The 15,558-nt window shown below is 33.2% G+C and overlaps 1 protein-coding gene across 2 annotated transcripts in view; it reads right to left on the reverse strand.

The window, feature by feature from the left end:
* STRN3 (striatin 3) overlaps positions 1 to 15,558 on the reverse strand; it is a 68,232-nt gene that overhangs the window by 9,360 nt on the left and 43,314 nt on the right. Inside the window, exons 8-14 of one of the 2 annotated variants that reach the window (XM_080928147.1) lie at positions 12,722 to 12,862; positions 8,676 to 8,809; positions 7,081 to 7,256; positions 6,884 to 6,931; positions 6,484 to 6,605; positions 2,249 to 2,416; positions 837 to 977 (exon numbers count right to left, since the gene is read on the reverse strand). In XM_080928147.1, coding sequence (XP_080784273.1) covers positions 837 to 977; positions 2,249 to 2,416; positions 6,484 to 6,605; positions 6,884 to 6,931; positions 7,081 to 7,256; positions 8,676 to 8,809; positions 12,722 to 12,862 — 930 coding nt within the window. The remainder of the gene's footprint in view (positions 1 to 836; positions 978 to 2,248; positions 2,417 to 6,483; positions 6,606 to 6,883; positions 6,932 to 7,080; positions 7,257 to 8,675; positions 8,810 to 12,721; positions 12,863 to 15,558) is intronic. The other variant, XM_080928148.1, reaches the window with a different exon arrangement.

Consider the following 15,558-nt stretch of genomic DNA (forward strand, 5'->3'; position numbering starts at 1 on the left):
AGCTTACACTGTTTTGTCATCCTGAGAGAGCCACATCAGAGACTGAGGAGCCAACCTGAATAATAAGCTCCCACGGGCTAAACTGAGACCATCTGAACAGTGTACTAAAGGGAACACTTGAATGAACTAAAAACAAATACATTTTTAGATATGAGATATTTTAATACTAAAAATACTTTGAGAAACAAAAGAAAATTTCTGAGAATTTAATTAACAAATAGGGAAGAAATAAAAGCCAATTTTCCAGTTAATGTAATTAACCTAGACAGAAAATCACAAAAAGATAAACAGATAATATACATCTATGATAAGAAGAGCCCTCTAAAAATATTACCACAGGAATACAATCAACAAAACCTCCACCGGGAAAAATCGATAAACTGCCCCCCAAACTTCCACTTAAAAGGTAACTTGTAGGTAAACAGACTTATAACTAACCACAACTCCTAGACTCCTGTGGATTCTTTAAAGAAACTATAACATACATCGGGTGCAATACTTGGAATGCTGCTTGCAGATAACTTCAGAAAATGGGTAATGACTCTTCATCAGTTTCCTACTGGTTTTGTTTGTTTTCTTGGAAACAGGGTCTCTCTATATAGGCCTGGCTCTTTCTGTGTGTGTGTGTGTGTGCGCGCGTTTATTTCCTTTGCTTTCAAGTTACATTTTTGTTTCCATATACCCACGCTATTTGAGCAAGCAGCAGAAATGATGTTCAATAATATAACAAATTATTTTCTAACCTAAATTCATAGCATGAAAATTAGCTAAAAGATCATCCTCCTTCATGTAATAATCTTTTAAAAGAAATTTAAAAGAAATCCAAGAAAACTTACCTGAATCTACCTGTGAGTAAAGCATCACTAATGACTGTGACGTTTCTAAATCATAAATTACCGCACTACCAGTGTTGAAAGAGGTAACCATATGAGCTGGATCACAGCCTAGGAAGTCAACTGATGTAGGTATTCCATGTTCTGTAAGGGCCCAAAATAGATTCATATATATTTATCTGAGTACATAAATATATATATTTCTCTACTACTCCTCACTTGTTCGCTCGCTCGCTCGCTCACTCACTCACTCACTCACTCTAATAATGAAAACGAAAGCAATGTGTTGGGGTAAGGTGGTAAGAAACCCGTCTCAGCTACTTAAAAAGTATAGAGTAATACGTATCCTGTGATGCATTTTCTTTTAAAGAAAAGAAATTGGTTCATTTGAACTATCTGCCAATTTTAAGGAAAACAAAATTTAAAAACAACCAACCAACAATAAAACACAACCAAAAAGACAACCAAAAATACCTCAAAACATCCCTTTCTCCTAACCTGGCACTCCTATATGATTTTCTGGGGAGACTCTTGCCATATGTGTAAGCCCTACCAAGGAGTTAATACAAGTCAAATTCTGGATCTACAGAAATTACACTTGGACCTGGTCCTAGCAGTAGACGACTTTAATCTCAGCATTATGGAGGCAGAGACAGAAGTGTCTCAGTGAGTTTCTGGACAACCCCATATATAAAGTTCTAAATCAGTTGTCTACCTTAGTGTTTAATGCAAATGTTTATTTTAAAAACAGAACATGTTCTAAAAAGTGCCAAAAAAGCATTGAGGTTCATTGTACATCTTCAAGATACTTCCAATTTAAAAAAAAAAAAAAAAAAAAAAAAAAAAAAAAAACAACTCAAAACAGGACTAAGTAAAAAGATCAAAGTGAGTTTTATAAAATTCCTTAAATATTTCTCTTAGACTCAGTAAAGAAATATTTTGTCCTTTTCACTCTCCAGTTTTTAATAAAATCTTCTTGGGACAGCAAGATGGCTCAGCAGGTACAGGAGGTCCTTTCAATCACGCCCAACAATCTGAGTTCCACCCCTATGACCCGCATGGTACCCACATGGTAGAAAAACAGATCCCTGCCAGCTGTTTGATAACCTTCCTCCACCTGTATGCCAAGGCATTCCTATATGGGTACATACACATACATAAAATATATGTAAATCACATATATTAACTAAAGGCTCTTTGGGCATAGCAGTTAAGAATGTCTGCTACTTAAGACTTTTGTTCCTAGCACTTGTCAGGTAGTTCACAACTGTCTGCATGTAACACTAGCTCCAGGGGATCTAAGGCTTTGCCGAGGGCACCTGCGATCATGTGACATAAACAAGACACATATATAAGTGACAAATCTTAAACAAAAACAAAAACCACTGCTCTTGGTAGAGGCAAATTTGACTTACCCTTGTCTCCATTATAAGTGCAAATACATGGCAATTTTTCTTGTGGATTCCATAACCTAACAGTGCCGTCTGCTGAACAAGAGAGTAACTGATTTTTTATGCCACTATAGGCAAGACCCCAGACTGCATCTGTATGAGCAACTAAAGTGCCAGCTAGAACATTTGACTCTGTGAAGAAAGAAAATATTAATTAAAAGAAGTCTGACAAACAATCTATAACTTACCATGTAACAAAATATAAAAATACATGTAAAGCTAGGCATAGTTGCATATGCCTTTATCCTAGCACCCGAGAGGTCCTGAGAAAACAAAGCACAGATAGTGAATATCTCTAAGTATGGAATTATGGTGATTCCTATCATTTATTCCAACCACCCTACAGTAGTTTCACAATTTCTATAAGTTGTGTGCAAAATAAATCAGACACATGGAGGCATACTTTACATAACATGACTGTACTGAGTTTCACAATATTTTAATTAATTAATTTACTGATTTGTTTACTTATTTTGGTTTTCAAAACCCGGTTTTCCTGTCTAGTCCTGGCTATCCCGAAACTCATCCTGTAGACCAGGCTGCTCTTGAACTCAGGAGATCGGCCTGCTTCTGCCTCCTGAGTGTTGGGGTTAAAGGTGTTCCAGCACGTCCAGCAACTTTCAGCATACATTCTGATTACCTGTTAGCCATTCTGCTTCCAATGCACCTTTACTTTTCTAAAGACTCTGACTATGAATCCAGTGGACTGGTGCAAATATGCCTACTTTCCAACATGATGCATGAAGAGAATCCTACAGAATGGGATTTTTGCCTAGTTTCTTGTTATCAAGGTCATCGACTTTATAGCAAACATCAGTACTTCATTATTTCTTTTTACTGCCAAGTAGCAGTCCACTCTGTTCTAACCTTATCTGACCATTCACCTGAGGGCTAATTATGAGTATCCTATTAGGCCATCCTCCATTCCAGTTCACTCTTCATTTTATTGCCATTCTCACAGCTCCCAACTTTCCTTTTCTACATCTTAAATGACTACATCTTACACTATACCAAGAAAACACATTCTAAAACAAACAAGCACACAAACAAACCAAAAACCCTCTTCCATACTATATCCAATTTCGACCAATGTCAAAAACCATCTTTTCACTCCCATGAGGACAATGAGACAGCTAAGAGGGTAAAAAACACTTGGCACAGGAACCCAGAAACCCCCCACCCCGCCCCAGAATCTGTCTCTGACTTCCACAGGTACACCGCATGGCACACATGGATCACAGACACAAACAAAATTAAGCCCTATTTGTTTCTGGAGACAAATGAAGAATTATCCTTCCTATTAAGAGTAAAATCACCCCAGAAACAACTCACAGACTGTGTGAAATTCAAGAAAAAAAGAAAACAAAACAAAACAAAAAAAACATTATGCTCAATCCTTACACACCAAGAAAACATTGACTAATTCTGGGTTACATCCTGTTTTACATGTACTTTTTGCTCATTGTAACTAGTAAGACCTTAATGCAGAGTATCAAACCTTAAAAAAAAGGAAAAAAAAAAAAAGCCAAGCACTGACAAAAATGTATTTGTATACATTTGTGCAAAAATGTTTAAATTTTTTTTCTTTTATCTTTGTTTTTTAAAATAAAGTTTAAAAAAAATTTAAAAAAAGAGTAAAATCTACCAGGTACATTTTAGAATTTAGTCAAACTCATTTTTTAAATTTCACACATTCTATTAGACCAATTCTTTGCCATAGAATAATTAATACAACAAATTAATACTTTTAAAAAGTAATGTATGTACCAGATAAACTCTTTCAACCTAAACAATAAAAACATTATCCTTCTCACCACCTTCTGTAAAACTGCTGAAAAGTAAATAATCTTTCATCTCCCATGTATCCTTCAAATCACTACAATGAAGTTTCTGAAACTATTACTACACCAAAAAGTTCATGCCAAAATCAGCAATGACCACAATTCTAACCAAATACAGTAAGTACTTTTCTTGGATAATGCAAAACACATATTCTTTCTGGTTTTAATACTGCTTTTTATTCATAAAATCAAATGTTATTGTGGTTCCTTCAGTGGCCAGTACTCTGCCATCTGACTTCCAGACATCTGTCCATGAATGAGCTCAGTGACCTATATTTAGTACTATATTTAGTATATTTTATAAACATAAAAATATTTAATGATTTTCTTCGGGTATGTACCCATAATGCGATTCTACTGAATATCCTACTACTTTCAGCCAGTTAGGTCTAAGCAAAAACTTCAGTCTCAGGTTATCATCTCTTGATTGATGCATCCATAGGTTAATCTCATTCATATTCTTTCTCTCTCTCTTTTTAAAGATTTATTTATTATGTATAAATACACTGTAGCTGTCTTCAGATCTCATTACAAATGGTTGTGAGTCACCATGTGGTTGCTGGGAATTGAACTCAGGACCTCTGGAAGAGCAGTCAGTATTCTTAACCACTGAGCCATCTCTCCAGTCCCTCATTCTCTCTGATAGTCTATCACTATTACAATGAGTGCTACTATCTACACAGTACGTCTCATGTCAGAATTCTTAGATTGGTGGTGAAAATTATTCAATTAGAAAATGCTGATGACAGTACAACAATAGAGTACACAGTAAAACTATTATATTAAATACCTTAAAACAACCAATTTAGTCAGACAGCGGTGGCACATGCCTTTAATCCCAGCACTTGGGAGAAAGAGGCAGGTGTCACTGTTAGTTCGAACCAGCCTGGTCTAAAAAGTGAGCTCCAGAACAGCCAGAGCCACACAGACAAGCCCAGTCTCCAAAAGCAAACACACACAATTTTATGGTGTCAATAAAACATACTAAGCCCACTCCCTTAAAAATTATTTTATCTATATGAGTGTATTGCTCACATATATGTATGTATACTACATGTGGGTCTTGTGCCCCTGGAGGTCGTAAGTGGCCATCAGGTCATCTAGAACATAGGTTATGAATACTTGTGATCCATTAAGAAGGTGTTGAATATTGAACCTAGGTCTTCTGCAGCAAGTGCTTTTAATTCCTCAATCATCTCTGCCAACACTTACCCTACTTCTTACCCACTCTACTGTTATTGTGTTTCCAGGTAACGCCTACTTTTTCCTGTCACTGCAGCTTTTATCAGCCCCTTTCTGCCTCTGTAGGCCTACTATAACTTGACTCCTTTACCCTTTAGCTCTTAGCTTGAAAAATCATTGTTGAATACAAACCACTCTTGAGTTTTCATGTAAAAAAGGTCATAACTGATTATTCTTATAGAGTACTATACTTTATTATTACTTAGCAAAAAAAAAAAAAAAAACTTTTTTTAAAAAAAAAGAAGCATAACCCCTCCCCTAAGACCTTGCTTATTTTACATCCATCTTATTTCTTTGAACAAAGTATTCACCATTACTCCTTACATCATGGCAATGTGGGCACCAAGCATGTTAACCAAAACAATGAGAACTCATTGTTTTAACAGTCACGTACAATTCCCACATAATGTATTTGAATATGCAGTTTTAGGTTTTAAACAAGAACAAGTATGTGAAAGTGGCACTTATAGAAGTCAAAGTTTTGTTTTGCTCTTCATTTTGAAATTAAATAATTTTTTGAATGAAGTAATGAATCAGATCCTGGCTATTCTTACTGTTTCTGTTGTAGTTTATTTAATATTAATTAAGTATTAATCATATTGTCTTTTGAATTTAAAAATGGTCTACTTCAACTAACTTTATCCTCTTCTTTTTGCTAAATAAGATTAACATTTAAGAAATATGTTTTAGGCTGGAGAGTTTGCTCAGTGGTTAAGAGCACCTAGTGCTCTTCCAAAGGTACCGAGTTCAATTCCCAGCAACCACATGGAGGCTCAAAATTTGTAATGGGATCCAATGCCCTCTTCTGGTTTGTCTGAAAACAGCTAAAGTGTACTCACATAAAATAAATAAATTAAGCTTGGGAGGGGGGCAGGGGAAGTGGAGGAGGAGAGTAATTAAAAAAAAGACTAAGTTTTAGACCCGAGACAAAGTACCAATTGATGCATTAAAATACTCCTAGCATGACACTTCTCTTTTAAATAATGAAACTTTCTAGCAAGTAGAAGAACTAAATGAACAAATTAATACATGTTTGAACAACTTTGTAGTAACACCTGAACTACAGAATTCTGTCAGTTCTATTAACTAAAAAGATCATTGTGCCCATTTACTTACCATATGTATCATAGGGATCCACATTAGGACTAGGCATATTCCACCACTGAATGGTTGCATCAATACCTCCACTAAAACACTGTTCTCCATTAGAACTAATAGCTAATGATAGGACAGGGCCACTATTAGAGAAAAAGAGAGAAAAATTATTTATAAATTCTAAAACACTCAAATCCGCCATTCCCCTCAATCCATTCATTTATGTGTATCTAAAAACAATTTTAAGTAAAAGTGTACAACTGAAAAATACTATTATATTCAAGTATAACTAATCAAGTGAGGCATTTTTCAACTAATTTATCTTCTCTAATGTCAAATGTTGAGAAAATTAGGTTTGAAGGCAGACTGCTAACTATAAACAATAACTGTTGCTCGTTAAATACTAATTCAAGAAACTTACATGTGGGCCCTAAATGTGTAGATAGGCTCTACATCTAAAGAGGCACTCCTGAAAAGAGAGGAAAGAAATGGGGAAATAACATTAAATCATCATAAATCATTAGATGCTATTGCAGATATAATAAACATACAAGATACTAAAGAAGAGTGTTCATATGAGCAAAACTAGAAGAAAAAGGTCAATATTAAAATACTTGCTTTTTGGCAGGAACTGTCTTTTGCAAGTTCCAAAGTTTCAGGGTGTGGTCCTCAGAGGCAGTAACAAGCACGGGTTCTACAGGATGAAAAGCTAATGCTCTCACTCCATCAAAATGACTACGTAGTGTATATTTGGGGTTCCAAGTCTTTCGAAAGGCATCTTTATTGGCAGGCAACTAAAACAAAAAAGTGTACTTTACAGGTAAAAGTAATAAACTCAAAGGCATGTGGACTTTTTCTGTTTTCTTTTTGATGTGTTTAAAAAACATATTTAAAACTGTTTCACAAAAATATCCAGAGGCTTTTAAATGTACCTTAAAAACTTCAGAGCAAGTTTCTTTATATAAGGATTCAGAAAAATAATTTTGTTAGACTTCCAAATACCTAGATCAAATAAAAAGTTCCTTAATGTTTTCATCTTATTATCAAGCTAAATCCAAAGGTTATATCAAATGTTAAGATGAGAACAGAAAATTGCCACTGCCATAATAATTTACACGAAAGCAAAACAGGAATATAAAAATTACCAAATACAAGGGTACAGTAAACACAATAGTTTCCATTTACAAAATTACCAGCACATAAAAAATTTCAAGGCAAAAAGTTAAGGAACTTTTAAAACAATAAATTAAAAATAAAAACCCTTTAAGAATATTTTCCTACTTTCTTTCTTTGTTTCCTTTTAAGAAGAGTCTTCTGTCACCTATTCTGGCCTTGAACTCACTATGTAGTTATCCTGAAGTTACAATCCTCCCGATTCTGTCTCCCAAATGCTACGATTACAGCACTGCCTACCAGGCCCAGTTTATGTGGTGCTGGGGATCAAACCCAGGGATTCGGGCGTGCTAGGTGAGCACTATTGCTAATTCTTGATATTAATAAAGGTTAATCTTTTTATCTTCATCTTTGCATCAGAAAAGATAGGCTGTAAAAACAGTTCTAAGGCAGTTAAGAGTTTACTACAATTTAGCTGAAACTATGCTTTAAAATTAAGCCCACCAAGGCAAGTATCTTTTAAAAAGCATCCCAACTTTAATATAATTTTTAAAAAAGCTTAAAAGAAATTTGCTGAAAAATTAAAGTAAATGTTAAAATATCTAAGCAGTTAGCTTTCAATTGAGTGTTTATGCTCAGAAAATATTTAATCAACACTAGTCTAATATTAACCAAGTTCCTCCCATGTCTTTTTTCTAGCCCTCAAGTGATGTTAAACAGTTGGGAAATGATAAAAGCTATTGTGGTAGACAAGAAAAAGCTCAAAATCAAAACATAGCTTTTTTCTTTAAAGACTTATCCTGATAGCAAAACCCAGATTTCTATTTTGTTATCTGCAAAATATGGCTTCAACTGAATTAATAAAAGTTAACAACAAAATGTATTCATCAACCAATATTTTGAATAACTTCTGCCTAATTCACCAAAATTCCTAAAATGTAAACACAAAATTACAGCAAAACTACATGTTACTACAAATCAACACAGACACACTTATCTTTTCCATGCACCTTGACATTAATTCTCTTTTACAAATGATTCCAAAGAATAAGGAGCCTTCTATTAAATCATTAAAAAATTAAAAATAAAACTGCACTTACATCATAACTATAGTCTGCATCATTTGTTACCGTCAAGTCTGCAAGGTCTCCAAGGCCCAGTACACTTAACAAAACATCATCAGAACCCATAATAAATGACTTGCCTCCTCCAGATGGAAACGTTATTGGTTCAGCTATAAAGAACAAAACCGCTTCTTAAATGCTGAAAAATCATACAGTACAATACAATATTGTGGGGAATTTAAGCACCAAACAGTTAAAAATTCAGCAATATTATGAATTCTATTCCCATTTCCACACACAAAAAAACTATTACTGAATAGAAATAAACAAATGTATTCAAGCTACAATGTAGTAGTTTTCGTCCACAAACTGAATATAAACTGTATATATATATATATATATGTATGTATATATACATACACACACACACACACATATATAATCCCATGTGGAGACTGAACACAAAAATGTTGTCTATTTAGATCTTTTACAAGTTTGGTAAACTGTGACTGGACAGTTTTGATTAAAAACTCAGATTTCAGCCACTTTTGAGGAATAAATGCCTCCCAACATTGAGTTAGCTCATATAGTACTTTTTTTAAGTTAATAAATGACTGCTAAGTCCTTTAGTCAATGAAGAAGTGAAAGAATACTCATGAGTTTCCAGACACTGCCACACCTCCTATGAGTGCAGTTACAGTCTAGGAAACAACTCTACCAGTAAGTGTCCTAAGGGAAAGCTTTTCAACTCTAAAACTTTCACTATGGCTTCATTTTAATGCCTCCTTTTATTTATCATGATGTTGTTAAAGTAAAAAGCAACTACTTGACATTAAGTGTAAACTGTTAAGTTCTGGGTCAGAATGAAAGGAAAGCTTTAGCCACCTCAGCTGTCTTGTGGATGACTGCATTTCCTATACTGATACCACAGTTCGATTTCCCAATTCAACTGCCATCACTTGTATAACTGACTGTAACAAGACAACTCAAAGTGTAAAACAATTCTCAATATCATTTTAAGTATTTGCTTTGGAATCATAGTAGAAACATTAAGATGGCAAGAAAGAAATAATTACAAAATGAGTTAACCTAAACATTTAAAATTCAGAAACTTAAAAAAATATAAATTCAAAAACTCATGCTAATGAATTATTAAAAAATCCTACAAAATAGTATCTATTTAATAACTACAAGTAACAGGTGTAATAAAATATACTAACACTAATTTACTAATAATACTGAAAATAATTCATTCAATTCATATATACTATTGCCAAAATAAATTTGTTAATTTAGAATTTTTAAGATTTTATTTGATAGTTTCTAGACTCAAGTGGTTCCTTAAATGAAAGTGTAATTCAGCAACTAATCTAATTTGAAAATACTTTATAAAACATACACAACATGCGTTAAAGATGCTAAGTATCTCACACATTAAACCATTTGTCAGTTACTGCAATTGTTGAGCCATCAATCAATGGTTATACTTGAATATGAACAATACATAGCACTAATCTCTATCAGTATTAGTACTTAGTTACTGATAATGCAAGATGCAGCTAAGAACTGTAAGATCAATAGTTTTAAAAATCACATTAAAACCAGTAAGCAAATTTTTTCATAACTTTTACCAGTACAAAAAATTATTTAAGTTCGTAATTTGTTTCTAAGATAATTTAAGACAAAATGCTACAATGCCTTTCACTACCAACTATACAAATATTCACGAACACAAACTTAAAAGTGCAATAAAAAAAAACTTTACCATCACAAACCAACTGATTTTTTTTTTTATAAATTCTTTTTGTGAGATTATTTCTCATCAACCACTGACCAACTTCAGCTGGGTTATTTAACAAAAAATATTATACTCATTTCTAAAATTAGTAATATAAACTACATTTCTGAATCTTTTCTATATAGACACACACGTGTCTGTAGCAAGCTATACTAACCTTGATACTTATTTACATGTCTATATGCAAAAGATATTTTAAGTCATTTCTTCTTTCCCTATCACTGCAGCATGCAGTAATCACAGTAAATTCTTAATTTTTTGCTCTAGTATCTCTGCTGAAAGAATTATTTATTTAAAAAAAATCAACCTAAATTTATATGTAATTACCTACAGCAGTACATAGCATAACAATATAATCATCAAATTAAAGTAAAATTAAAATTATTAAATGAATAATTTATTGTACTTTTTATTTTTATACAGGGTTGTTCTATACAATCCCGGTCAACCAGGAGCTTGCTATGTACAGCAGGATAGCCTCAAACTCACAGAAATCCTTCTGCCTCCTAAGCACTGGGACCAGAGGCCTAAGTTTTATTTTAACGACAGTTTTTTATTAAGCAGAATTGTCTTTTATGAAAATCCTAGGATCCATAAAATAGAATCTTTCAAAAAGGTCCTTTTTTAAGAATTCTGTAACTAGTTCTCCTTTTAGACACAACCAAGGAGAGCTGTAGCTCATATCAAACTCCTTTTTCTTTCAGAGTGGTGTGTGTGTGTGTGTGTGTGTAAATAACATTGTTAGACAAGCACTCCTTCACTGAGTGCTTCACTGAGTATGAAAGGGACGTTCACAGTCCCTTTCCTCCAATTTTATCAGACCTAAAGAACATGCAGGCCAATAACTGATCCCAGTTTTGCAAGTGACAATACAGAATCGGAGAATGTAATTTGGTCTTTAGTAATAGTAGTTTAAAATGCTGTAATAATAGACAACAGGTATTTGTTCTTTATAAACTGAAATGTAACATTTTTTCCCCAAAAGCACCAATTATTTTGTTGACAAAGTCACTAAAATAGACTGTACGAAGGTCAATCAGTTCATTTACCCCACCACTATGACAGATTAGTGACTTACTTTCATCCAAAAAACACACTCACACTTGACAAACACACGGAGAGAGTTCTACAATAATTTTATACAGAGTAATCCTACTTACTGGCTTTTCCCCTAAGTTGGTTTTAAACATTAAAAAGGGTTCATATCATTAATCTGACTTTTCCTTAAACTGCAAATTCTGCAGTCTAAAACACAAGTAACAAAAATTTTTAGTAAAAAGCACCATACATTACTCGGAAAAAGAAAATCCCAAATCAAAACAATAAAAATAACAGAGCTCGTATCTGTATTTTAGAAAACAGTAAAAGAACATAGCATAGTAGAAAGTACAGAAAAAAAGAGATTATTTTAATTTCCATTCTTTAGCATTAGTTTTATTACATGATTTTAAAAAATTTTCTTAAAATTCCGTGAATTATAGAAAAAAAAGAAAAAATGGCAAAATTGTTAAAACTTCATTGTAAGAAAAGTATGTCCAGAAAAAATTAAAACATATATGCAAAACATAGATACAAAAATGGCGAGTGAACAAATTCCCTTGCAAGCATAAATAAAAACAAACCTACATAAAATTACTAATGTGTTATTATACATGATCATACTAAAGTAATTTGGATTAAAATTGAGATTACTTAGAAGTACATTTTCACCTAGAATTATACATTAGTTAACTATATCCAAGTATCTTTAGGTAAAATCAGTTTTAAAACTTAGGGAGTATTTTCACTGCCTATGTACTTCTGGCCTGGATTAATTTTAGAAACCTCTTACTAGGTCATGAACACTTGCTACAAAGTTGAAAAATGCTGTTCCTTATCCTAATATGATTAACAGTTACATCTACTTTTAGGAATAATGTATGAGATTAAGTGGTAGTTACTAACAGCTGCTACATCTGAATCACACTAAAAAGAATTAATTTAAGTCTATTTATTAAAGTGCTCTTTTTTTTTAAATACTAGATTGTAGAGTAAAGTTAGATTTAAGGAAGGTGCCCTGATGACCTATGATGGAAACAACTGCATCTACAATGAAAACAAAAATAAAAAAACTAGAAGACACATTTCATCCCTGAGCAATTATACCAAGAGCTTGCCCAACACCTCTAAAGATCATGTGGATGATCTTCAGCATTTTCTATAATAGCATGTCTGCAATATGAAGAGGTGGTTTGGCATTAAGGAACTCTGCAATACAAACAAACATGATAGCTAAATGCTGTACCTTCCTCTGCTCTTGCACCTTCATGATCAGCCATTCTAGTAGAGGCTGACCTAGACTGATTAATGATTCCTGAAGGGATGTGGGGCAGCTCATCATCTCCCAGATCAGTTATCATGTCGCAGAGGTTTGTCCTGTTGACCCCTGTAAATTAACGTCAGCAGTAGAGATTCATTTAATAGCTACCGCCTGACTTGCTAGCAGCCTTATGAAAGCAATTTACTAACAAAGCAGGCTTTTAAGAAGTCCAAGTTATTAACTATCATCTTATATACAATTTTTCAAAATACACTAAAAACATTTAAATATGTTGTACAGTCACTATTTTGTGGCTCTTTGTGGATTCTGGATAGATTAGTGAATAAGACTGTATTTGAAACATATAGGGGGGAAAGAAAAAAAGAAAAACTATTACTCAACTTGGAGTTTTTAAATTCAGCCACAGAAAATGCTATTAAACCAATGGAAATAGTACTTAAGCTGACATTTACTAGTCCATAAAACAAAACATGGGCCTTTCAACTTTAATCATTGTTTTAAAAAGTCAAAGAAATACATACAAAATGACTTTTATGAGGGTGCAACAAACAATCAACTTTCCCTGTTGTTTTTAATGAATATTTCTCCACCATATTAGTACAAATATATCATTCACAATTTAACCCAATTTGTTAGGACTTGTTTCTTAGAATTGTTTACTTCAAATTTTCACCTTTCCAAATTTAGAAACAGATTGATACTTGAGTTCTTTGAAATTCTTGTAATGATAGAAAAAGTCAGCATTGTCATAGACCATAAATTTAAAGAATAATTTCAACTAATGCCTAGATAATTTAGATAGAAAACACAAAACTAAAAAGCTTCAGCAGCTATAAGCTTTTTAACTAGGAATTACATAACTGAGTTACATAGTATACTTTTATAATGAGCTACACAGGATGAAACTTAGTTTTAAGCATGTCAAAGAAAAAATTTAAAAACCCATTTAAAGTTAGTATAAGATAAAAGGAATTAAAATAGATCCAAGGTCAAATATCATGTGCTCATATTAATTAGTATGAACACTAATGAACTAACTAAATAAGGCTGCTTATTAAAATCACTGGCAGGTATCTGAGTATTAGGTAGTCTACAGGGAACACCATTTATCTAGGTATCCCAAATAGAACGAGAGGCAACTAGAGGCCAGGATGGAAACAAATGAAACTTTACACATTATTTTATAATAGTACAAAAGTCAATTTTTGGATGTGTGTAATATAGGATATCCTCTAAATTTTCCAAAAGAACTATAATGGAGAATCTGTGATCTGAGCATTTTCCTTGCCAGTGAAACAATAGTAAATTCTCTACATAAATGAAAAACACAAGAAAAATGCTGACCAGATATCCAACAACTGCATATTCAATGTGAAAGAAACATATACAAAACACTTCATTGTAACTTTCTGACTTGTGACTAGTATCACTACTGATTTAATTTCTACAGTCAAAACTCTGCAATCAAATAATTCTACAACTTACATGATAAAGAGGAAAAAAGCTATTTTTTACAAAAGAACTTTCTTTTAAATTTTCTTTAAATGTACTAGACTCAATTTTTTAAAAAAATGAGCTTCACGCCCCATTTACTATCTACCAAACTTGAATACTACCAATTAAATTAAAGCTCCCAAATTCTTGTTTATTCTACCGCTTCCTCACTCAGCAGTGCCAACTTAGTACTTCTTGAATAGAGACTCCTAAAATTATCAACTTAACCTTATCCATGCTTCATGATGTGAGTTTTTCTATTCCATCCTTTACCTTGACCCACAACACAAATTTTCTTAACGTTCTGTATAGTAAGAGTTATTCTGCATTCTGCTTTATTTGATTGAATCTACCCTCTCCAACTCTCTCTCGCTCATTCTCTCTCCTTCCCTCCTGCTTGTTCACATGCACACACACACATACACACATGCACCACAAACATACACATGCTTGAACTATACAAGACCTATGTATTTCTCTAACCAAATATTTTATTGATTTTTTTCTGCTTTAAGAATTTAGTATGTGTCTGTGTGCCTTAGTAAGTGCTTAAGTATGGTTTTTAGTAAATAAGTGTATGATAGCTAAAAACAAATTTCTAAAGCTTTGTTTTAGAAAATATGGAAAGTAAATTCCTAAGTAGACTTGGAAGTACAGAAGGGAGCAGAGATGAATATTAGAGTCATTGCTTAAATTTAGGATCCAGAATTACATAATATTATCTTTACATACTTACAGTTAAACATTAGTCTTTAAGTAGCACAATGCCAAGTTTAGGCCTTATACTTTTCAATTAAAGAGGCTGCCCCTTTCCCTCTTCATTTCCTGTGCATCCATTCATTCTTTTAAGACTAGCCAATCAAGCAAGACTTCAATCGGACACAGTCACCACCTGCGTTGAAATAAAAACCAAGTATACTTTCTGTCTCAGTGTATTTTGCTCTTCGGAGAATTATCCTCTTGACCAAGAGTAAAGCCTGCTTGTCCAGATACTTCACTTTGAATGGTGGTGGTCTCTTCCTCTGCAATACCCTCAACTTGTTTCTAACATTAGTATACCTGAGGTTAACTAGGAAAATTAAAACAAGTTGCTCTGTTTAAAAAAATAAGATTGCAAATATATGTACAGTCTCAAAATATGAATCCATGAAATCCAGAAAGGCTACAAATCTTTTGAAGAAAACAAGTTAGAGACAGGATCTCATGTAGCCCAAGTGGGCTTGAGACTCTTGCCTCTCCTTGAGATTGCAAATATATTATACCACACTGTGTCTATGTGGTACTGGGAGCAGAACTTAAGACTGCAC

The sequence above is a fragment of the Micromys minutus genome (genome assembly GCF_963924665.1).
Source record: "Micromys minutus genome assembly, chromosome: 1".
Classification (NCBI taxonomy): Eukaryota; Metazoa; Chordata; class Mammalia; order Rodentia; family Muridae; genus Micromys; species Micromys minutus.